Genomic DNA, 25,448 nt, shown 5'->3' with positions numbered 1-25,448 from the left:
CTGTATCAATATGACTTCTTAGCACCACTGAAAACACCAGCTTTCCTAAAAACCCCTAAAAAAGAGCCCTCAATCCCCCAATGATGGGGGGAAAAGGAACCATAAAAGTGTTCACCATGTATTTGAAAATAAGAATAATGAGAGTAATTTTGTCTACCATATAAAACATCCCTATTATTCATTTAATTATTTGGCAAATAATATTTTAGATGCTTATAGATAATCAGTTGGCACGAGCAACCTTAATTACACATTAATACTTGCAATAGATTGAAAAAGGTCCTATATGCCCATGCTGACAGAGTCCTGACATAAAGTTTCCTGGAATTAAATACTTTACTAGAGCTGTGCTGTCCAACTGGTGTCTAACAAGGGGTTGACTCACAGCTCACTGACTCCTGGTCAAGGTACCCTCATTGCTATCCCGCTGCTGCTGGGCTCTCTAGGCTCCCATTCCCTTCTCCAGCTTCTGCTTTCTACTCTGAACAGTGAGGCCATAGGGCCAATGGAGCCTGTGACCTGGGGACATGTAACACTGCAGCATGATAAAGTGCCCTGCAGTACGGGACAGTAGGGGTGCTTACAGTGACCAGGGAGAGTGGGGAAAAAGCCTACAACCCATGCAGTATGCAACCACTAGTTACTCAGAAGTTGGAAAGCCCTGTAACTGGAGTAGGATTTTGATATAGCAGATTTTCTGCAGGAAAAGCATTGGTAGAAGCATAAAGCAGAAGTAAAAGTCCAAGTATCTAAGGTATAAATTTAAATCAGTTTAGCAGCTTGGTTAGAGACGCAGAAGCAACAGGTCGTATATGGCACAAATTATATTCTCTGCTTAGTAAAACCTGGGGGAAGAAAGAAGTTTGAAGAAATAGTGGAAAAATAATAATAAATGTGGTCATTTGGCCTTTAATCTTCATGGATCAGTCTCCTCTTCTATTTGTCTTTACACTTTAAATTAATTTCTTGGCCTGAACTCTGTTCTTTGTGCCTATAACGTAGTTAAACAAGGGACTTCCACAAGAAGCAATAAACTGCTGTGTGCTGAGTAAACTCTGGAGTAATACCTATGTCTGGTACGATTTAAGATTAGTTTACTTAAAGGAAAATGGAAAGTTACATATTTTTCCCCCCTTTGAAGATAACGGTTTGAAAAAGTTCCCAGTAGGTAACCTGTTTTGTGCTCTGTTTCCACCCCCAGTGTTGCAGCCCTCTAGCATTAACACCTCTTAAGAGCTAGGAGAGTTTCGGAAGTCTTGTACCAAGGAGCTATGGACACCACTGAAAATGGTGCAAGACACCACAAACAGATGTTGTTCTTGCATTTGGCTCTTTTTCCAGGCATTTTTCAAATTAATTTCTATGTCTAGAACAATTAACTTCCCACTGGATAAGGCACACCATTTATCCCACAGACTAACTTGGGGATCCTTCTCTTTCCAACTGGAGTCAGAATTACAAAATCTAAACTCTATGTAGGAGCAGCTTCTTTCTTAGAAACAAAGCATAAGTTGCCTTCTTAAAGCTTTGTTGTTTATGAAGCAGACAGGAGGCCCAAATGAAACAGTGAACTGGGCCCAGGTAGTCCTTCAAGCTTATTTACTTTTTCAGACATGAGCAATACATTTTCAAACACAGGATTACAACAATGGTCTGCTATGCACCGAGAAAAAACAAAGTGAGAGAAAATCACCTGCTGCAGAAGTTATTCTCAACATCCTGAATGGAACAGAGAATGATGCAGAAGGAAAGAAAGTATCATAGAACTGGAATGGACCTTGAGGATCTACTAATTCACAGATACCAGATTTTCTGTTCCTAAAGCATCCTACATAGAGGAAACTCTAGCTTTTTCTTGAACCTCCAGTGAAGATTTCACAGCTTCTCAAGGCAACGTATTCCACTGTCTTACTCTTGTAACATTTCAGAAGTTTTTTTTCTTGAGATTTGATCTAAATCTAGTTTGTTGCAATTTAAATTCTACTGTGCCATGTTCTAAGGCAGAGCAGAATCATCATTTCAATGGCAGCCTTTGAAATATTTGAAAAAATTGCTATCATGCTTCCCCTTAATCAACTTTTCTTCAAACTAAACATACCTACTACCAACAAAAAGGGTCATCATACAGCTTGCTTTCCAGTCTGCTCAGCATCTTTCTATACTTCTAAATATAACTGCAAGTATAACTGCAACTGTTTTCTGAAAGCATTCAAAAATATGAAATTTTCCTCTACTACTCCAATTCTTTTAGATTGTTTGTCCTACTTCAGGGAACAGGATGCTGATAGATTCTTTGCTTACATGCATTCATTTCTAAGAATGCTTTATAGTATTTTTTATGAAGAAATTTGGGGTTGGATCATAAACTAGTCTACCTACTCCTGAAAATATATCCTTACATCTAAGAACCGCATCTTTTTTATTTCACTGCAGAATATTTATGAAAGCTAGGGAGATGCTTTATTGTGCAGACTCAAGAGTCAAATTTTCAGCAACTGCTCTATGGGAGCATGCAAAATTTGCCAGTGTGATTATGAATATTGGCTGAAAACGCTACCATGATTATGTACGTCCACTCAAAAAATAAAAACGCCTCCACAATTGTACACAGTCTTTCTCTAGCTGAGATTATTAGTAAGAAAAAAACCCTTTAAAGAGCTAATGTTGTAGTAATTATTGTGTGACATCCTTATATAAAACTCTGAATGTTGGTTTCAAGCCATGTATTTATTTTTATTTATAGAGTTTTGAATGTGGACACAGCAATTTAAAAACGCCCAGAAAGAAAACATCTTTGTCTGGTGCAGCTTAAAATAGGCTTTCATCAAACAGGATATGGGATACACAGTATGGGGGACTTCTGATGTTCTTTCTTTGATTTAGTACGAGCCAAGAAAACTTCATAGTTGAAATTCATTTTAATTTGTATTATGGAATTTGAACAATATTGAGTAAGCACAGTTTAGTGTTTGCTAAGAAGGCACATTATACTCCTAAGTAGAAGCACTATTTTTATGCTTCAGTATACCATGGTGATATAAAAATCAGAACCTTAGTCCTTCTTTTAAACCAGTGAGTACTAACCTTTTTTGCAGGTGTGCCATAATTAGCTCTGCAACTTCCCAGAGCACCACTCTGATTCCTTTCTCTTACCCGACCTGCTGTGCAGCCTTCTGCTACCTGCCCTGTGCTCCCTGACCAAACTAGTGCTCTACTTTCTGCTCCCTGCCCTATCTGCCACTGTGCTATGTGCCCCCTTTCCAGTCTACTATGTGTCACACAGAGAAGCTGCCCATGCCACTTGTAGCACCCAGGCTGTAGGTTGACCACCTCTGTCTTAAACTAAAGAATTAGACATTTCCTATTTTCCCAAAGGCCTCATTTTCATGGCAACATAAAAAGACTAATGTGCAGAGTCTGTTGGACCTCAGATAACTCCCACCTGGAAATGTCACATATAGTTTCTTTACGTGAGTGGTGACAGGGGAACTATTAAGGAACAAGATGAAAGATTTCAATAGAATACAATATAAAAATCAGCCTCAGCCTCATGATTGTTAGCATTCACTTTAGATATGTGAAGGAGCTCAATATCAGCACATTCAGCTGCTTACAGAGCAATACCCTACCTTTCTGACTGGAACAAAAGTGTCAATAATTTCTCCAGTGGAAAAGTTCATCACAAACCCTTGCACAGGTTCTACGTCTCCAGGGTATGGCTTTCCATTAACTGCAAATAGCAGACCACCTGAAACACAAACAATTCATATTCTTTAACAACTTATAGATGGTAAATTACGTTCCTCTATTTACAACTGAGCTTAATTTTAACAAGATAGACAAGAAATGAGTGCCTCAAAGAGAAAGAATCAGAAGCAGCCATGGAAGAAGACGAGCTCCAGACACACCAAAATATTTATTTAAGTGGTTAGGTGTGGGAGCTGTGTAATCTAATGGAAGAGTGCTCTTGTGGAGCATCTGAAACGGTCAGGCTCAGAATGAATTAGGGCAGGGGTGGCTGACCTGCACTACGGGTTGTCACAAGTGGCGTGGGCAGCCTTTGTCTGGCACACAACAGATCAGGGAGGGGACAGGCAGCACAGCAGCAGATGGAGTAAGATGTGCAAAGTACAGCAAGAGATCAGGCAGGGGCAGAGTTGGGAACAGGAAGCAAAGCAGCAAATCAGGCAAAGGAAGGGGGTCAGAGTGGCACATGGGGACGGTATAGGGCTAATTTGTGGCGTGCCTGTCAAAAAGGCTGGCCACCACTGAATTAGAAGAGCAGGCCAGGAGATATCAAAAGACTACATGAGTTGAAAGAAAATTCAAAACCAGGTCCAAAGTGAGTGGTACTGGTGTCATTTATAAGCAGTTCAATGCAAACAAAACGAGTCTTATTTTCATGTCTTCTACTTCATAATTTTATCATAAAAACCAAGACACAAAACACATGACACTGCTGCCTCAGCAACTGGGCGTGTCTGTCTGGACCATTAAGGATAAGACACAATTCGGTATCCTGTGTGAGGTCGTTTAGCCAACCCCCTGCACAGATGCCGAAATTTATAATGGCTGATCGGCCACTTCAAAGAGTGCTATGCATTTGATGTCCTTGCTTTCTACTGTGTTCAAGAAAAACAAATGGTGCCTCCGCCCTTGTCTAGAACTCTGGCAGTTCTGAATACGAGAACTGCCTCTTCCTGGGCAACACTTTACAAACAGGAAGAACTGCTGTTTTGTAAATGGGGGGTTCCTTCCCCGCATTCTCTCTTTCTTCTGCTTCCCCATTCTGTGTTCTCGCTTTTATTCTTCTCCCTGGTCGCTCCGGATTTTAAAAAAGGAAGGTCTTACTTCCTTCTCAGTTATGTGCCTCTAACTACCATCTTCTCCGTTTCCATCTTATTCCTCCTTCTATTTCTAGATACAACTCTCTCCCCCAGACTGAGATATATCCAGTTTTAAAACTTTAATAAGCTGTTAAAAAAACATAAGAATGTGTTACTTGTGTGTGTTACTCTGGTGAGAACTTCTAAGCAGCAGAATGTGTGTGATACCTATATGACTTCATACAAAAGGGGAAATATTTTCTTTGAGTGACATTCAAGTGCAGCTCCAGTTTGAATATTCCTCAACTCTAGTTCCAGTTCTGAACTTCACCCTGATAATGGCTCTCTCTCTCCCCCTCTTTTTCAGAACCTACTTTTTAAAAACAGAAAAACTGCCAGCTACTATTATATTCTCTGATCTTCTAGGTGTTCATTAAGCAATTTATCATTTATTTCCCTGATTTGGAAACTTTTTTTTCTTTCCTGTTGCCTTCCTAATGAACAATTGCTGGAATGAACAATTTAAAAATTAGTTACCAATGTTTTATAGTTTATAGTTACTTAAGCAGAGCAAAAAGGTTGCTCTAGTTATTGCCCTTGTTGCTGACAAATAATATATTGAAGAACACTAATTTCTTCTTCTTTTCTCAAGAATGGGATGGTATGATAGTTTTGGTTTTTTTTTTTTATAAAACACAATAGTTCTAAGATATTCCACCAAATTAAACCAGGTCTTGAAATGGAACAAATATTTAGCTTGTCATGTGATATACTTCTTCTTAATAAAAGAATAAAGTGCATCCTTATATCAAGCTATTAAGCAGATATATAAAATTGGGAAAAATGAGAAGTCATTACCTGGAACGTATGAAACTGCAAATAATTCTCTTCCAAATGATTTGTGCTTGATTTCTTTTGTGAATTCTCCAGTTTCTAACCTAAAACACTGAATTCTTCCATTTTCTCTGTCTGCTACACACAGCTGAGCGAAGTCTGGTATCAGTGCTAAGCTATGAGGGATAAGGAACTGGCCAGATTTGGGTGTACCTGAAGAAGTCTCTGAAACAGAAAAATATCCAGTAAATTTTAACACAGATATAAATATATGGCTAGAAATAGTTATTTTCCACAATTACATTTGTTATCCTGACAATTCTCATACCAAGGCGGAAACCAGTCACATACATATGACTAGTGGCTTCTTCAAAAAAGTCTGACAAAGAATAGAAGTCCATGTAATAAGAAATTGAATTATTTTTTCCTGGAATTAATGAGACTAAAGTTAAAACCTTAAATCTTTATTTAAGGAAAAAACCTTGTGTTTACAAAAATAGATATTTTATTGAAAAACTATGTTTATTAGTTTGTTTGGAATATACATATACTTTTTTCCTTCTACTTTTTACAAGAACACAAATATAAAATATCTATATGTCAGTGTCTAGAACGCCACATAATGAAATTTAAAAGATAACAATAAGGGCCCAATTCTCTACCAGGATCTGTAAACATGCTTGCAATAGAAATACACAACAGTAACAATCATATCAGTCTTGTATATGCTCTATTTCCTAATCTGTGATGACAGTAATCTCAGCTAAGCAACATGGCTGCAGACAGAAGTGACAATTTTCACCCAAGCTGGCCACAGAAAACAGTTTATAGCTGTGGCCAAACACAAGTGCACAGCTGCAGACAGCTTCAAAAATGGCCAATCTAGTGAAAATCAGACCCCTCATTGCATGAGAGGTCAGATGAAGATGGTTCAAAACAGAGCACCTTCCGTAATTTCTGTCTGTGCTGCTTGCCATCCTGTTGCTGTTTTGAAAACAGGACGGGGGAAAGGGAATGGAGGGAATTTGATCTGGGGAGGGTTTCAGCCCCTGGTGGAGGGTAGAACAGGTGTATTGGAGCCCCCTCTGAAGTAGAGGGGCTCCAGCTGATCCACCCCACTGTCCAGTGCTGACTAGGGAACCCCTAAAATGAGTTCCCTTTCCCCCCCTCCCATTTTGAAAATTTTGCAGCTTTGCAGGGAGCAGGGGCCATTGCTAGGGGAAAACAGGCTGCAGGCATGCAGGTACCAGCTACTTTTCTCCCCCACTGGAACCAACAGTGAACTTTTATTTGTTTCAGGGGGTCCAAAATGTTTCCTGCAAAATGTTCTCAGTTACAGCACTTCTGTCTGTTCCCCAGGGGCATTTATAGATGTGCACTGGGCAGGGTGCGGGGGCCGCTCTAATTAAAGTGCCTGGAGGGTCACACGTATCAGTATCTGCGCACTGAAAAATGGTGGCAGGGGCATTTAACTAAAGCTCATTCAACAAGCTAGTTAAAGCACCCCAGCTGTCATTTTTCATGTCGGGGAGGCTGATACACATGACCCTGGAGAGTCTGTTGGAGTGTGGTAATTACCATGCTTCAGCACACTTGATTAATTGAGTCTGCTCTGACACGTTATAATTACAACGTGTTGAAGCAGCCTCTCTGCACGTGTATAGGTGCCCCAGGAGGGTTAGTCAATACCTTCACCCCACTGCATGATGAACATTCCATTTGGAGAGAACTGAACGATCCGACTGTTGCAGTAGCCGTCAGAAACATAAATGGTGCCAGTGATTGGATCCACAGCCACATCAGTGGGTTGACAGAAGTGATTTTTGTCATTGCCTGGTTGCAAAGCCATTCCCAGAGTCAACAAGGGAGCCTTATCATGTGCTCCCAACTTGAAAACCTTTTAGAGTAATAGAAAAGAGTAAAGTTTCAACTTATAAAATGCAACATGTAATACAAAGATTCATATAACTGTAATTGTATATAGAAAATACATAAACCTGCCTTGTAGAAAAACATATGAAAAAATAGGATTGAAATGCATCAGTCCTATTACGAAATCTCTTATCAAGTTTGTATAGATTTTGACAGTGGAAAATTTCTGCATAAGCTCTAAATCCTCACTTATTGCACCAAAAAAACAGTTGAAATCTTAGGGTTTCATTATACTGGGAAGTTGACCAGGAAAGCTATAAAGTCGCTTCTATTCTGGAATCGAAGCGTCCACATAAATAATTATTTCAGAATAACTCAATCCATTATAGCTATGCTGGTTGCTTTCACAATACAGACAATCTCTCAGGCTGTGTCCAGACACGCGTGGCGATGTGCAGACACACCTGTGGTGCTACACATTGCACATTCACTGTGCTGCAAGGTAGCAGCCTGGGGGAGGTGGGGGGTTAACACCAGGAGATCGCGGGATCAATAAAACCTGTGCAAAAAAAAAAAAGCAGGGGGGTACATGTGGGGACAGTGTGGACTGCCCAAAACTGGATCCTGGCCAGCCGGAGCCATGCTCCACCTGCCAGCCAGTCTCCATGTGTCAGGATCGCCACTGCTGCAGCCCCAGGAGGCTCCCAGGACCATAGGTAAGGCTGCTGGGGCCAGCCCAATGCTGGCTCCAGCCTCCCCTACACCACCCAGGGTAACCTAATGCCCACCAGAGGATGCATGGTGCAGGCGTTCCCCATAGACAAGTAGCAGCAGCACAAGGTGTGCTGCTGCTTCTTGTCCCCAGGGAAACAAACATCCATGTTCATGTGGACATTAGTGTTTATCCTAACTGCCACAGAAAAACTTGGTAATCTTAAGTAAAATGTACAGATTCACGAAAGTTTTAAGATAACAATGTTACTATAATATTTCTAGAAGAGCAATACACATACCTGATGGAGAGCTACATCTGTGACCCAGTAGTAACCATCTTTGTCTATACTCAAGCCATGTGGTAAATAAAATCTGCAACAAATTTAAAAGAACTATATCAAAGATATGAGGTGATCTATGGTTCTGCTATGATATGTCATAGATCTGTTTTCTGCATTGGTGCCTAATTTTCTTCCGAGAATAACTGAAGATTTTGCTCATTATCTATACTAGGGGTGTCAAACATACAGCATGCGGGCTGGATGAGCTCCACTGAGCTGGCTTATCTGGCCCATGGGGTTTCTCACAGACTGGATCACCCATGTCTGTGGGCTGGATATGGCCCATGGGGTGCACTATCATGGCTGTCAGAGCCCCTGTGATGGTGGTGGTTATTTCCACAGTTCCTGAAGCTGCTGTTTCAGCACAGCTGCTGAACCCATGGAGTTAACACGGCTTGCCCCCCTTCCTCCCCACACCTGCCACCAAAATAGGGTCTTTGTCACCCCTGGCAATTAAGATCAGCAACAGAGGAAAAGGGTGGGGAGGGAAGACAGTGGCATTAATTCCCTGAATTCTGGAGTCATACTGAAACAGTGGCTCCAGCAGTCATGGGGATTAACGCTGCTGCTGGCAGGTCATTTGGCTTGTGGAAATGCCTAGAGTCTGGATCCAACCCATGGGTTAAACAGTCAGTTTTCAGGAGGGAGGAAGGTCAAAAATGGCATCCCACAAAGATCTGTGTGCTGGACCTGATTTTATTAAAAATTTTCATAGATAATCTGGAGCGCACAGTGAAACCTCTAACTTTGACTATCTGGAATGATTTAGTATCGTCTGCAAATCCCAGGCTGATAAAAAGGAGCTGCAGAAAGATTTCACAAAGCTAAGTGACTGGGCAAAAAAAAGCAGATGAACCTCAGTGGCAGTAAGGGCAAGGTAATGCACATAGGAAAAAATAACCTCAATTATGCATACTTATTGGTGCGTTCTGAACTACCTGCCACAATTCAGGAAAGAGACCTTAGAGTTACTGCAGAAAGTTCCCTAAAAGCATCAGTTTAATGCACAGCCGTGACCAAAAAAGCCAATAAAATGTTAGGCATTATTAAGAATGGAATTGAAAACAAAATGGAAAACTATCATACAACTATATAAATCCATGGTCTGCCCACATCTTGAATACTGTGTACAGTTTTGGTCCACATTTAAAAAAGGATGCAGAAGAAATAGAAAAACTACAGAGACAGGCAACCAAGATGATCAGGGATATGAAGCATGCAACATAAATCTTTTCTGCCATATCTAAAGAGATTAAAAAGGCTAGGACTCTTCAGTCTGGAAACAAGGACCAGGGAGGATACAACAGAGGTCCCAGAATACTAAAACCACGGGGTAACCACTGAAATAAGCAGGAAACAGGTTTAAAACTAACAAGAGAAAATACTTTTTATAGAGTGCATGGTTAACTTGTGGAACTCACTACCAGGGCTATGCAAAACAGGCTGTATTCGATTCAGATTCAGCCCGAATCGGGGGACATTGATTTGATTCTTTGATTCAGATCACTGTCCCCAATTCGATTCAGCTGAATCCGAATCTGAAGATTCAGTGCCGATTTGGAGAATCAGCAATTTGGCCATAGACACAGCTTTAAATGTTTTTTCTACATACCTCGAGGTACCAGGTGTGGCTCGTGAATGCTGTGATGCTGGAACAGAGGGAGCATCCCACAGGAGTGCAGGGGCCCCCCACGTGCTCGGCAGTGAACCCAGAAGTGGCGCTGCCACGCGTGCTGGGCCCCCCCCCCACTCCCCTGGTTTGGCGATTGGCTGCAGGGGACCCCAGGTGCCCCCCGAGACCCAGGAGGCATGAAGGGGGAGGGGAAGGGCTCAGCATGCTCCGCGGTAGACCCAGGAGTGGACTGGAACTACTTTTGGTCCACTTCCAGGTCTGCTGCCAAGAGGACTGAAGACCAATGCTCCAATGCTCCTGTGGGACGCTCCATCCTCCCCACCATCTCAGCATTCACAAGCTGCCTGGTACCTTGAGGTCTGTAGAAAAAACATTTAAAGCTGTGTCTATGTCTGAATCATCAAATCTTTCTGAATCTCTCCGAATCGATTCAGAGATTAAAGGGTCTCCTGATTTGATTTGGATCTAGAGATTCGGCCACCGAATCAGGCCACATCTCTGCCAAATCAAATCAGTGACCAAAGCTTTGCACAGCTCTACTCACTGCCCACAGGAGGTTGCAGACCTAAAAAGTATAACCAGGTTCAAAAAAGGACTAGACAAATTCATGGACAACAGATCCATTAAAAACTGTTAAACAGAGCAGTCAGGCACACATCTTCTGGCAACTCTAAACCAATGAAGGTGGATGTTAGGGAGGGTAAGACGCAGGTTAGACCACTTGAGATACAGTCTGTTCATGCTCTCTCTCTAAAGCATCTCCCACTGTCAGATGCAGGATACTGGGCTAGATGGACCATCAGTGTGACCCAGGATGGCATTTCCTATATTATTATGTTCCTAAGAAAGCCATGTGGTCAGGAGTCAGCCTGCAGGCCAAAAAAGATTCACATTCCAGATCTACAGAGATTTGAGTGACCTGAATCTATAAGAGATATCTCTATGCCAAACTTCAGCTATTAGCTGACTATCCAGAATTTATATTATGGAGTGAACAGTACAACATTCCTGGTGAAGGGCCTTTAGCTCTTGACTTTGTTTGCTACCTTTATGTCCACAAGAGCCCAATACTGGCAGCCTGTGGGTACCCTGCAGTAAATAAGCCTGTTTTACCTGTTTTTTTGTTTATTTGGGACAACAGATGAAAGGATGTTGATTATTAGACAGTAACAGTTTAGTGGCATCGTTAGTTAGTTACTGGTTGTTGGCAATAATTATTGATTTTTTTTAGATGATCTGACTGAGAAATTGACTGGATGTGACACAAGCCTTTGAAAATGCAGATTAGAAGGGCTCAGACTCCTCAGGAAGAAAATGCAAAAAATATCAATAAAAGTAAATAAAACTTACAAATTTTTCCCTGTAGAATGAAGTACTGCCGCATTACTTGGGTCTATTACAAGAATTGTATTCTGTTCAATTGGTCCAAGTCCTCTTTGTTGATAAACAAATCTACTGTCAAAAGAGCTATGCAAATATATCAAAAGACAAAAGGAATACATTATACATTTCAGTTCACAAGCAAAGTTACATATGATTAATCAGTTTTGTATTCCAATTAAAGTGAAAATGTTGGTTTTGCATATCTCTTACACTACCTACATTTTTTATAATTTTGAATGCCAGTTGTTACCTATATGCTGGGAGAAAAGTCTCTCTCATGATACAACAAGAATGTACAGCTGTTCAAGGGATTTGTTGCGGAAGAAAACTGGTTCTTCCCAAGAGTTAGACTGGACACTTACCAGTAAGATCTTCTTTCTCCAAATCCAAGTTGAATGACTATATACTTCTCTCAGGTATGGAGAACACCCAATATCCCACAGTCCTCTTCTCTGCCTCCCAGGGACAGGAAGGGAATGAAAGGACTGGCTTCCTCTCAGCCACCCGGGTGAGCTATCAGAGAGTTCTACAGGGACCCTGCCCTGAAAAATCTGTACCCTACCTCTGCCAATCACCTCACTGGCAGATGGAGGGCACTCTCCTATGGAAGGAACCCTCCCAACATGGGTTTCTGCTGCAGGAGTATGCCCCTCATTCCCCAACACTCCTATGAAAGACCACAGGGTTTCTATAGGACTGTTGGGGGAAGGGGAAATGCAAAAAGCAGAGGTTGTTCTCTTGCAGCAGGAGGCAGGAAGATTCCCACCAGAGGATAATGACCCCCATACTGCCAATTCTGATTGGCAGGATGTGAAGGGCCTTCTCCTAGGGCTGGACCCTGTGCTGGACTGTCTGTGACAGTTTCTGCTTTTCAACAGCTGCCAACTGCCAATTAACAGCCTGCCCCTTCCCAGGAGAGAGGACAGGTTATCAATTAAATGGACTTCCTTAAGGGCAATGACTCTAAGGGTGAAGGATATTCAGTTATTCGCTTCTTTGAACAAACAAGCAGAGGGTAGCTAAGAAACTGTTTTAAACCTGAATTGTTAAAAAAACAAAACTACATAAATCTCATAAAAGTTTCTATTTATTTATCCAGTACTTAAGCCTATATTTTACATTGCTTTTCAGCAAATGTTGGGCAGAAAAGTATGACATACATGTCCTTATCTCTCCACCACTAAACCACACACCACTGTAAATGCATACAAAATGCATTTGAAAACAATTTAATTCTACTATCAAGTTGAAACTCAGGATTTTGAAAACTAAGATTTATTGAATTAATACACTTGCATATGCTTAACCAAGGGCAAAAATTACTTTAGCAGTTTCTCTACATATTCTGAAGTAGCCCTTGTATTATTTTGTAACCTCCTATGACGTTCACTAGCACACTTCACCCTTTCTGGTCATTTGAGTGCAGCTGTCTCCTTTTGGGTCAACAGCCTGTCTTCCAGTCAGATACCTTGAAAGGTCCCCAGGGATTCTTTCCTGCCATGTCTTGTTGGTACTGGTTATTGTTGCGAAGATGTTTTTAAATCCTGCCTCCCCTGCCTCCCTCCTTCAGCACTGTAGCCTGGACTCCTGTTTCGGGGCTCCGCCTCCCCTACACCCCGCCTTGTGCCAACCAGAGATGTTGCTCCTTGGCCACAGCTGAGACAAAGTCTGCTCACCACAGTAAGGGCCTTAGCCCTTATATAGTCACAGTCCAGTTTGGACAGCATACCATCCTGTTTCAGGCCTTACATCAACCTGGTTTGTCCTCCTATTTGCCCCTGGATACCTTACTCCCAGGTGTGCTCCCTTTGTTCCCAGTATTGACTCATAGCATCTGACTGTTTTTTTCCTCTTTCTCTCTCTTCCCAGGCTCACCACTGTTCCACTCCACATTGGCTGCATCCAGTATCCATGGTCTTGTCCCAGGTAAGAGTTCAGGCTCTGCCAAGCCAGCTTTGTTCGGGCATTCCTCCTCCTGGGGTTGCCACCACTTGCCCCTGTCAGGGCAGTTATATGATTCCAGATGCTCTGGGACTTCTGAAGGACCCACTTCTGGTCCTCCCTGAATACTGGCTGGTAGGGTTTTTACTCCCCACTCCAAGGGCCGGCCAGCGAACCAGGGTCAGCACGCCGCCATAAAGTGTGTAGCCACTTCAGTTTTTCTCCCTCTGGTCTCGGTGCAACTCGTCGTCCTGAGGCAGCCTCTCTCCCTCCGCACCTTTGATCCTCAGCGATGTCTCATCGGCTTCGTGCCTCTCTTTGCTCCTGGCCACAAGGTAAGTCTTGGTTTGTGGTGGCGTCCCTGCCACACATTCCAACTTTTTATAATAAGTGCTTGGCATTCAAAGGAAACCAGACACTAACGAAATGCATGTAAGCAGAAGTCTTTCAAACAAAACTTTAATTAAGTGCAGAAAATGTAATTTCATTTTCAACTAAAATGTCTGAACACATGATACACTTGAATTCTCCCATTTTCTTCCTTTTTTTTTTTTTTTGCTTTTTTTTTTTTTTTGCTTTTTTTTTTTTTTTTTTTTTAAAGACGCTTTAGTGTCTTTGAGATCAATCCAATTATGATCAAGGAATGTTGGTAAATACGGACATGCTTTACAGAAAAAGACATGGCTGTGAATAAAGCTAGAAATACTTTATACAATACAGTAGTAGCAGCACAACTGCTTTATAACATTAAATATTTTATAGACTTAGAATTTTTGATTTGGGTAAGTGATAGACTACTTAAGTTTGTTCCATTTCCATTGATTACTTAGTTAATTTGTTTATTAAGTTTATGACAAACCACAAATAGAAAACCTTTAAGATTATATTCTCCTGACATTAAAATATGCATCATGTGATTCATATTACCATCATATAGGTTTTATTTTTTGAAACATATAAATAATTCCTTCCTGCTCTTCTGAACAATGATGGGCAAAGTGGCAGATCCTAGGACATTTATCTACTCTGTTATGTGCTTCAATGACTACTTCTAACAGTTTCACTTTGAATAGCAAGTACTTCATACAACAGAAAAAAGCTCTTTATAATAACTGTACAGAGGAGCACTAACAGGAATTTGATCCTTTGATGGAAAAAAAATACTAAAAGTTATCTTATTCGCAGCAGAAGGAACATGGGAGCAATTCATAAACTGAAACTAAGTTACAGTGTTTGCACTGTAGAACTACATTAAGCTGCCTAGGTTTAATGTTCTAAAGCAGACTGGGCTTGCATTATAAGCAGCACAGACCTTTCACTAAGTTGCATTGCGTTGTATAAGAATCCTACTTTTTTATGGCATATATTAATAAAACATGAAGACATTTTGTGCATTGGTTCTTTTTACAGTAGAGCACTCATTTGGAACCCCCCCCCTGAAATGACCAAGTCCCAGAATTCATCAAAATTTACGGTTTTTTGGAGGATGGTAAATTCAATTACTGACTTTGCATATTTCTATCTAATCATATTAGCTTCCATCTATACATATTAGCTTAGGTAAGGCTAATATCAGTTTTACTTTGCTGCAACCAAGAACAGTGAAACAGGAAAGAAATCCAAACAAATTTCCATTGTTGGACTGATTAAAAATTTAAAGATATTTATATCTCCACTACCTCCTAACACAGTGATCTTAGTGATGAAAGTCTGTAAAAGGCACTCTCCACTATCTGTCTACTTCAGGGATGGGCAAAATACTGTCCATGGGCTGGATCCAGCCCATGGAGGGTTCCTACCCAGCCCAGGTGCAGGGGCAGCCCAAGCCGCAGTGCTTGCCCAGGCACACAACCGGGCTGGGGCAGCACAGCTGCCAAACTCCATTTCCCAGAAGCCCAGGCAGCAATGGTGGCTTCTTCTGGCTGCCTTTGCCACCAGACCCACCCTGCTGCCCGGGCACTCCAGCCCATCTGCCCCACACCCACTGCCAGAGGCAGGATCTGTGCAGGCAGGGAGATCAGCCAGATGGCTGGAATGGGGCTGCGGGCTGTCAGGGAGCAGTGTTTGGGAGCAGAATGGTTAGGAGGGGCCAGGGAAACCCCAGGATCTTGGTGTGGTGGCAGTTCAAGGCCAAGGCAGAGCCACAATGCACTGGTACAAATCCTGCAGAACTGGGGCTCTGCCATGGCCTTGGCTCCATACTGTCACTGTCCCAAGATCCCGTGGTCTTCACGGAAACTGGCAAAGCACCACATGGGCAGTACACTCCTCTGGGTAGACACAATTGGGGCACCCTGCCCACACAGCTCCCAGCCAGTCTCTACGGAGACTCCAGGAACTTGGGGAGGGGCCACAGCGTGGGGCCAAGCCGTGGCCGAGCTGCAATCTGTTCCCTGCATGCCCCTGCCCATGGAACCCGCACCTGTCACAGGGACGTGTAGGCAGCAGATTGTGGCCCTGCGCTGTAACCACCTTGCAACCCTACCTTTGCCTGCCCCTCCTGCTCCTGAACACCACTCCTAGCCCACCTGTGGCCCCATCCCACATACGGAGTTTTGGGGAGTTGTTGTGTGGAGGGGAGCAGTGCTCCCCTGGCCTGTGACACTTTAACACAACTGTTTATGTCACCCGCAGGCCCAAATAATTGTCCACTCCTGGTCTACATAGTGGGGCTGAAGGGGAAGACGAAGAATCATAGGACAAAGTGTTCACAGACTGACCTGTATCTTTTTCCATGTCACAACATGTGGAAGAAAGCAGTGAAATCAAACTGGCCACAGGAAAAACAAGCGAGAGAATCCAACCATCCCCCATACTATAGAAATGGGCAGCCCATCAGCTCTTGAAGCTCTAGAAGTGGGTATGTAAAAAGCTTCTCTAGTTCTGGGTTGTAGTGGTGGTTGAATTTTAGTTTCCCCATTCCACATCCCACAGGTTTTCTAAAAACTGAAGGCCAAATTTAATTTGGTACCATAGGCACCATAGATACCTGGGATGCACAGCTGCAAGCAACCCCTGTGAATTCTCACTGCTGTGCCCCAATCCAGGGCATGTGTCTGCAAATGGGGGAAACCCCAATGATACTAACCTCAACAGCTTGTAGCTATTGTGCTGCAGGATTACACCCCTGAAGCCCCAGGAGAGGCAGGGCTTTGCCAATGAAGTGGATCAGCTGTTCCAGGACTCAAAGATGATGACTTATTATACCGTAAGAACCCTGACAGCAGGTACTGGAACTGCAGTTGGGCAAAAGGTATACATAGCCCCCATCCATTTTGGGATGGCTCTCCTTACACATACTTGGAGCATGCTTAGGATTCAGTGCTTCTCTAAGAACTTAGAGTTTAGCTGTCTCCCAGTACTAATATTATTTGCAATAGAATTTAAGGCAACAAATAAGTACCTAGGTGCTCCAAACTGGGCACCTAGGTACTAGGCAACAAATAAGTACCTAGGTGCTCCAAGCTCAAGAAGCCCAGTGTAGAGAACACTGAAGTCCAACATGCAAGTTTCTTATGACATTAGAGGCTGATTATATAATGTGGTAGATTCAGAGGAATCTCCCTTCAGAGGAATTCTTGTGGCACACCATAAGCAAACAGTGGTACTCTCATTTAAAGTGTCAAATTGTGACTATTTGGTTGCATCAATATTTTTGGGCATCTGGAGCACGACAACAGCTTGGACATCTGTTTGCTCATACCTTGTGCTGTCATAACAATTTTTATGGCGGTCCAAGGGCAACATCTGTTTCCATCCTTATTGCACTTTATAATAAAGAGAGCAAACCACAGCAAACTGAACACCAGGACTACCCTCACCTACCAGACTTCCCTACCCACTAGACTGCAGAAGCATGCTCCCTCTTCCCTGCTATCCTTCTAACACCATTGGGTGCCCAACTTCAGCAAGAGGAGAGGAAATGTTTTACCGGCTTATCCTATAGCCTGGTCATTCGGGCACCATTGGAAAAATCACTGATCTAGATTTAAATCTCCTCAGAGTAAACAGACTTAAAACCCAGGTAAATTGCTCTAACCATTAAAATACCGAGCAAAGGGCTTGCAGCACCATCTCGATTATGTACCTATTGTCAGAAGTGGGACTAGGTGTTAAGTATTCTGTATTTCATGTGACATCATTGTTGGATGCCTATTCACTAGGGAAGTGCCCAAGTTTTAGGCCTTTCGATGCCTAAGGGCAGACACCAATGGAGCCAGTTTGAATCTAGCTTTGAATGCATTTAAAGACATTACTGTTCTGGGCTGATGCTAACAATCAGCTGATTGTTGGCATCTACTGAGTCAGCCCCTGGTCTGGAGAGACATGCTACCTATTCAATTAAGGTCCCCTACAAACCGGCAGCAATGACATTTATGGCACCATAAACTGGCTGAACATGTGGCATGCTGCAATTCGTGGTGTGATTAACACATTAATCGTACCATACATGTAACATCTGCCAGGACTCACAATGGAGGACATATAACCAACATCAAGTTTCTGTATATAACTACCATGTGTCAGGTATCCAGGTTGTAGCCGTATTGGTCTAGAGGCAAAAGGAATCAAAACTCATGGTAGAGGTGATAGCTTTTTTTAGACCAACTAGATTTCTGCAAAAACATTTTTTCCTTTAATTGCAAGCTTTCAGGCACAAACCCCCTTCATCAGGCATAGGAGAAAAGATTGTAAAAGTTCTCCTAGGTAGAAATGAAAGTTCATATTTCATAGGAGAGTTAAAGGTTGCAACTAAAGAAATTAAAAAAGCTTGAAATTAAAGAATTATTTTTTTAAAGTTTTTTTTTGCAAAAATCCAGTTGGTCTAATAGAATCTATCACCTCTGATTCCTTTTACCTCTAGCCCAATATGGCTACAACCTGGATATCTGACACATGGAAGATATCAAATTTTAGCTGTTTTTTTAAATGAAATTTTCATAATTTTACAAGAAGGGAGCAAGCTTTACCACCTGAAAACTGAGGCCCTGCACCTGCTTTTATTCAAGGTAATGTGCATCATCACAGAGCTCAAAGTTACCTCACTACATAAGAAATTCCTGCCCAGAAGAGCATTCCATCTTTTTACTCTTCTGTGAAATATGAAACACCATAGCCAGAAGGAAGTATGACTACATCCTGCTTGCCACCAAACAACTTCAAGGTAAACAGGCTATTCCAACTTTTCTCTGAGCCTAACCTACATAAAATGAACTGTTCTAAACAGATTTTACCACACCTTTAACTCTCCTATGAAAAATGAACTTTGATTTCTACCTAAGAGAACTTTTACAATCTTTTCTCCTATGCTTGATGAAGTGTGTTTGTGCCCGAAAGCTTGCAATTAAAGAAAAAATGTTTTTGCAAAAATCTAGTTTCTCTAATAAAAGATATCACCTCTACCACGAGTAATGAATATAGCTACCACTCTTTTAAACCTGTACTGTGGTTCTGAGACTGAATGGTCTTCACAGCAGAATGTGCTGTGTGAAAAAAGATACCTTCTTTTCCTAACAAAAAAGATGTATTGAAAAGCTTGTGCTATCACTTACTTTGGGGTTCTTTTTTAAACTATACTTTTCTCGACCATGTTTAGTAATCACATCTCTTTACTCTGCCCATTTCCTTTCACATTCCCACTTAAATGGGGAAGAGCAAATATAATCAAGTGTATGCTGCCTACACTGACAATTATTTATCCACAAAACCATGTCTTCAAATGTTAGGAAGGCATTTGACAACTGATCTGTCGTTATACCAGATGCTCTTAACCTTAGCTGCTGTTGTGTCTTTGGACTCTGGGTGGATGTATCATAATTGGCAGATTTTCAAACCACAAGTTTTGGAAGTGAAATGAAGAAGTGAGTCACACCAATACCAAATCTGTCGGTCTATTCTGAAATGTTTTTGATTCAATTCTTTCTTCAGTGACACAAAGAATAGGATTTTATCCATGTGTGGGAGGAGAAATAAAAATACTCAGATCAATAAAAGCTCTCAGTGGGAGCCTGAACAACACAACCTATAGCATGTACCACTTTTTCAAATAAAATGGTCTATAGATAAACATGGTTGGTTAAGACAGAAAGATCACTTTGAAATAATACAAGAAGTTTACAATTTCCTTTTTATCCATCAGGTTATCTGGTTAAAACATACTGGTTTTCATAAAAAAATATACAAAAAGATTGCTCTTTTTGTGCAGAGGACAGGGAACAGCTGTTTCAAGCATTGTTGCCTGTAAAATAATCTATAAAATACAACCTTTTAGAGACTGTTGTGATGAACTAAAATTCCCAACAGATGAAACAGATACTCTTAACCATCATGTTTATGTGCATGGAAAACAGATCCTTTGTAAGATATGTTCAATAAACCATATTTTATAGATGTACTGCATTTCCTTTCTGCTCCCTGATTGCTTTAGAGTTTATGCCAATAGCTTTCAAAAGTAAAATAAAAATAGAAGACAAAATCAAGACAGTACACCAGCACATGGTCCTTCTATGCTGTTTGACAATATCTTTTTGAAGTAAGAATGCAACAATGTCTTCCCAATTTAGTCTTTTAAAGTTACCTGACTCATTACTGACTAATTACTCCCCCTAATATTTGCAAGAATTTAGTTTATGCACCAGTATCAGTTTTAGTATAACCCCCTACAGATAAAATTCTGCTCTAAGGTAGACAATGAGGCCAAAATCAATTTAATTCACGCATGCTCAGCAAAAGATAAGAGTTTGGTGCTAAGGAAGAAGGGTAGAATATTCAAAAAGAACATAAATAATTAATCAATGCTAGTCCAATTGAAAGTCAAAACCACTTAGGTGCTTTTGAAAACCCCAGTCAATGTATTAACAAGCCAGTAACTGAATACATGCCGAGATGTATTGTCCACATGCACACTCTTACTAAGGAGTTTCTCTCTCATCCTGAGTTTCAGCTGAAGACTTTTTTTTAGCCTCAGCAGTACCTGGAGGGTATGCTCTAGTCCCACCCCTTCGCATGCCCCCACAGCCAGGTGGATAAAGGACAGTATGCATTTCCTGCTTCTGAGTTTCCTCTCAACTACAGAGGCCAAGGGTACACTACCTTCTTTCTCCTTGGTATAGGGGCAGGGCTAGAGAATGAGATCACACTTAAGGTACTGCTATGGCAAAAATGTCTCCAGTCAAAATTCAGGATGAGACCCACCTACTAGTGAGAATGTGTATTTGGACAATCACTTGAAGGAAAAGTACTTGTTACAACATATCAGATGGAAATCTCTCTCTATAAAAAGTTCTTATTTTGGAACTTCATTCTCTCTCCCTCTCAAACACTAAATAGTGCAAAAGTGGTAATTGTAAGAGTTTGAAGTTTTATGGGACAATATTGAAAGATATTTACATTTTATCAAATTAGAAGATCAAAATTTGTTTACAGAAAGTACCATGTTATGCACTAATTTTGTTTTATTGTAAAAATCTAGTAATTTCAGAGTCTCATATCTGCTATTAACCAGCTACCTCCTCCTCTGCAAGCAAATCTAAGCCTAGGTCAATTTGCTTTAGCCTCTAAAAACAAAAAGTGGCTAAATTCTTTATGATCATACAAAAATAGGGCTGCTGAAGTCACCTAGTCCACCCCTCTACTCAAGGTAGGATCCCTGACAAATATCCATGTAACCTGCTTTTCAAAATTTCCAGGGATGGAGATTCCACAACTTTTCTAGGTAGCTTTGTCCAATGTTTGGCCACCCCCATAATCAGAGTCAATACCCTGTCTAAAAGAAAATACATTCAGCACACAGCATAAGATAATTATCCACTTACTTTTCATCCCATACATGATCACCCCTATGGAAGATAACTAGGTTATATTCAGGGTCCAGGGCCAGTCCAGAAACCTGGCCTAGTTTAATGTTTATTCCAGGCCAGTCTACCGCCTCTTCCATGTGGAAATCTAAAAAATAATAAAAATAATCATGAAGTATATTTATGTGAAAACATGAAACCAGGAGAAAATTCACAATGTTATGATACAAGAATTAGCAGAGATTTTATGTTTATTTATTTACATGCAGTATTTCCATAAAACATGTTCCAATTTGACTGCAAGCAGTAATTTTCTAATGAAAAAATATAATTCATGCATAAGCATTGGCATCTTGATCTACATAGGATGACAGAAAATATGTGAACCTACCTTGGACTTTATTCTTTTCTCCATCTCAATATGCTACATATGCACAGAATATGAATTTATCACCAACTGTGTAAGCACACACTATATTCTATGGTTTAAGAGACTGAATTAAATACATATAATCAGCAAAGTGAGTATCTATTATTAACATATCAGTCATTTTATTAAAATTTAAAAAAAAATTGTCAATTTGATTCTGACTGGCTTGGTATCAAAGATGGCTGATCCAAAACAATCACAGTCAAAATCCATGTTTTTCAAAGAGCAACAAAAACAGATGAAGAGCAAAACCTGTTTTCCTCAATGCACAAGGAAGAAACCTGAACAAACTATTAATACCATGCATGTTGCCTCTGTGTACTTTCAGAGGGTAAAAACCTCCCGTTATCCTGTGTAATATTTGTATCTCAAGTTAGCATATTACATTGTCTGAAGTAATTTATATACCAAAGAGCAAGTAGCTAAAAGGAAGGACAAGCGGAAGGGCAGTGAAGAAAGGAATATCTGTCAACTCACTTAATTTCTTTATTTCTGAGAACAGAAATTCCTGCTAATTTTTGGATAACCCAAAACCTGATTTTCACACAATGAATCAAAAGCATTGTATTTAGCAAGAGAGTAACTCTGAAAATTGGAATCAGTCTCTTTGTGAAGTCATTTCTCATCCTGCTGCTATATAAAAAGATTATTAAATAATTATAGTATTATGTCTAAGTTTGTTTATGATTCACAAATGTTTGCTTTTTACCTCAATTCGTTCATAGTAGCATATAGTGTTTGTTCTACCCTAAGGATTTTAATTTTGGGGGGAAAAGATGTTATCAGTAGTGGTCAATGAGTGATGCCAAAAATGTTTATGGTTTGAACAGAAGAAAATAGTTCAGAAATCTTCCCAAAATCCTTGTACCCCCACCTACCCATTTAAACACTCTTTGTTGTTTACATTGCTCATCCCCATTCAGGATGGAGTTACAGTGTACTACACTAATGCTAGTGACTATTAATTTAATTTGTTATTTGGCTTGCCTTCTCTGCAGTATTAGCTCAAGATGCAACTCAACTACTGGCCTTAACCGGTCTACTGTACACACACACAACCATTCTGCTCAAGATAAGTTGTACCTAAAACTCCAGCTATATTGAACATAAGAACAGCCATTCACTGGGTCATACCATAGCTCCGTCTTGCCCAGTATCCTGTATCACACAGTGGCAGATAGTGAATGCTGAAAGGGAGTCAGCAAGGTATGACTTTTCCCCCCTGTTCCTCTCCCACTTAGCCTCCAGCTTTTAAGGTCTAGGAATTTTTTAACCACAGGCTGTGAATCAGGTCATGTAGTAATGAAGGGCGTCTTGATTACTCTAAGCTGCTAATTCAAAAGCTCTTCAGAAACGGACTGTCACTCATGAAGTGCTGACTTGCTAACTTGTGAAGAATTAATATGAGAATTAATATGAGTACAGAATTAATATGAGTACAGATAACTCAAGCTACTAATTCAGAGGAGACAAGCCCATCGTGATTCATTGTCTTCCAGTGACATTAAACCATTATAGCTGTGCTTTTTTAAATCCCCTGATATGTTTTTAATTTGTAATGTAACTATGTGCATCATTATACATCTTGCAATAGGTTGCAGTTGTTTTGTCACCTACCTCAGGGCTGAGTCCCTGAAGTAAGGCAATGAAGCTTTCTCTGTGCAGACCCTGCTGCTCTGGCTTCCAGAGGTAAGAGAGTAGGATCAAGAATGCTTTTGTTCTTGCAGTGGTGTTGGAGAGAGATTGTAGCTGTGATGGTCTAGGAAATATGTGAAACGTATGCACTTGGATGCTCAGTATTGATTATTCTAATTCTTGCATGTTGCAGCCAATATAATGTATTAAGAAACCCATTAAAGAAATATGATTTCTATATATGAACAGCTAGCTTTGGAAAAACTTGAATTTTTTTAAATGTATATTGTAGTGAAGAATGGAGTAGGAGATCTTTAAAGTGTATTCATTCTAGAGCTTCTAAAGAAGAAACATCATGAGGTGTTGATACAAGAGGAAATTTGCAAGGTCATTTGTTTGCACTGGTTACTTTTTATTTGCAGTAATGCAATGCTAAACCAGAAAAAATCATCGTATCAATACTTTTAAAACATTAGTTCCATGGGTATTTAAACAGTTCCATGTTTAGTTTTGAAGTGAAAATCATTATATCACAAAAAAACTTAAAATCCAGGTTCTTCTCTCCATGGAAGTGTTACATATTCTATTTCTTTTGTAACAAAACAGCAAATTTCATACGTTTGTATTTTATTTAATAAAAATGGTTTAATGACAATTATCCAGGAAGCAACATCATGGTGTACTGGAAGTTTCTGTATTCATAGATTTCTAAGGGCTGGAAGGGATCTCACAGATCATCAGGTCCAGCCCCCCCCACTCTAGACAGAAAGACAACTGGGGTTAGGTGACCCCAGCAAGGTGACTCTCTAGTTCCCTCCTGAAAACCTCCAGAGCAGCTGCCCGCACCACCTCTGGAGGGAGTTTATTCCAAAGGCTGGGCACCTTGACTGTGAAGGAGTTTTTCCTGGTATTAAGCCTGAAGCAGCCTTCCAGGAGTTTGTATCCATTGGTCCTGGTCTTCCCCGGGGGTGCCAAAATGAACAGTTGTTCACCAAGCTCCTGATGCACTCCTGTGATATAGTAGTAAGTCACTATCAAGTCCCCTCTCAACCTTCTCTTCTTTAGGCTAAAGAAGCTCAGGTCCCTCAGCCCTTCCTTGTATGGTTTGCCAAAAAGTCCCTGATCTGTATGCATCTGGGCAAATACATTTGTCACCTGTTTTCAGCCTGTTAAGAGTTTTTCTTCCTAATAACTATTCTTGGTAGGGAATTGGTGAGGGCAAAGGAGTCAAAGCAATGAGTCCCTCTTTTCTTGGAATGCATGACTTAATTCCTCCCCCTTCCATTTCTGCTCAGCCTCAGAAAAATTAATCAGAGATTCCTTTGATAGCAAGATTTGTTTAGTAATACAGTTTATTGGACTAACTATATACTTGAGAGAGATGTTAGACAAGATTTCAGGTAAAAACACTGTTCCTCAATTCTGGGAAAGCAGTAGAGACAGCCCTTGTTAAATACTAGGTATAATAATGACTTTTAACTCCGTTGTGCAAATGAAAACAGTCCCTTAAAGAAGAGGTAGAGCTGTGGAGGGAAGATAAGGACAGTACTATTTTCAGGGCAGAATGAGGTGTCCAACTAATCTCCTATGCCATCTTTTTTCCTTCTCCTCGCACTGATTTTTCACTGATTTGATCTTTAGGCTCAGACTGAGGAAACCCTAGGCCCAGGTGGCTGGGTCCAGTCAATGCTCCGCTGGTACAATGCCTGATCGGTCTTGTTTAAACATACTCCATTTCATAGCTCATGGGACACTGAGTTCTCCACAAGATTCTTATAGACACATTTTTGGGAAAAAGATAAATTTAAAATGCAGGAAAAAAGTTAAAATCTGCCCTGGGTCCTAGACTTGTTACTGAATAAAAAACATGTTTCTCTTTGGAAAGTTTTATTCTTTTAATTCAATACAGATTAATCAAAACTACAAAAAAATTAGCACAGGAGAAGAAAATAAAATGATAAGAGCTTGGTTAGCTAGTGAGGACAGAATCAAATCATGTTATAACTGAATTTTAACTTAATCTATTAGCTTCTAGGTCTGTTC

General features: G+C 40.7%; 1 protein-coding gene across 7 annotated transcripts in view; it reads right to left on the bottom strand.

Annotated features, from left to right (window-relative positions):
* Positions 1–25,448, bottom strand: part of PAM (peptidylglycine alpha-amidating monooxygenase) — a 265,855-nt gene that overhangs the window by 12,951 nt on the left and 227,456 nt on the right. For all 7 annotated transcript variants that reach the window (XM_019517217.1, XM_019517218.1, XM_019517211.1 and 4 more), the window contains 6 exons: positions 21,359–21,488; positions 11,571–11,687; positions 8,546–8,618; positions 7,350–7,557; positions 5,685–5,885; positions 3,630–3,748 (listed from right to left, as the gene is read on the bottom strand). In XM_019517217.1, the coding sequence (XP_019372762.1) occupies positions 3,630–3,748; positions 5,685–5,885; positions 7,350–7,557; positions 8,546–8,618; positions 11,571–11,687; positions 21,359–21,488 (848 nt within the window). The remainder of the gene's footprint in view (positions 1–3,629; positions 3,749–5,684; positions 5,886–7,349; positions 7,558–8,545; positions 8,619–11,570; positions 11,688–21,358; positions 21,489–25,448) is intronic.

The sequence above is a fragment of the Gavialis gangeticus genome, unplaced genomic scaffold (assembly GCF_001723915.1).
Source record: "Gavialis gangeticus isolate Ggan-Ray unplaced genomic scaffold, GavGan_comp1, whole genome shotgun sequence".
Lineage (NCBI taxonomy): Eukaryota > Metazoa > Chordata > Crocodylia > Gavialidae > Gavialis > Gavialis gangeticus.
Note: the sequence above shows the minus strand (reverse complement) of the source record. Positions and strands in the feature narration are given on the sequence as shown.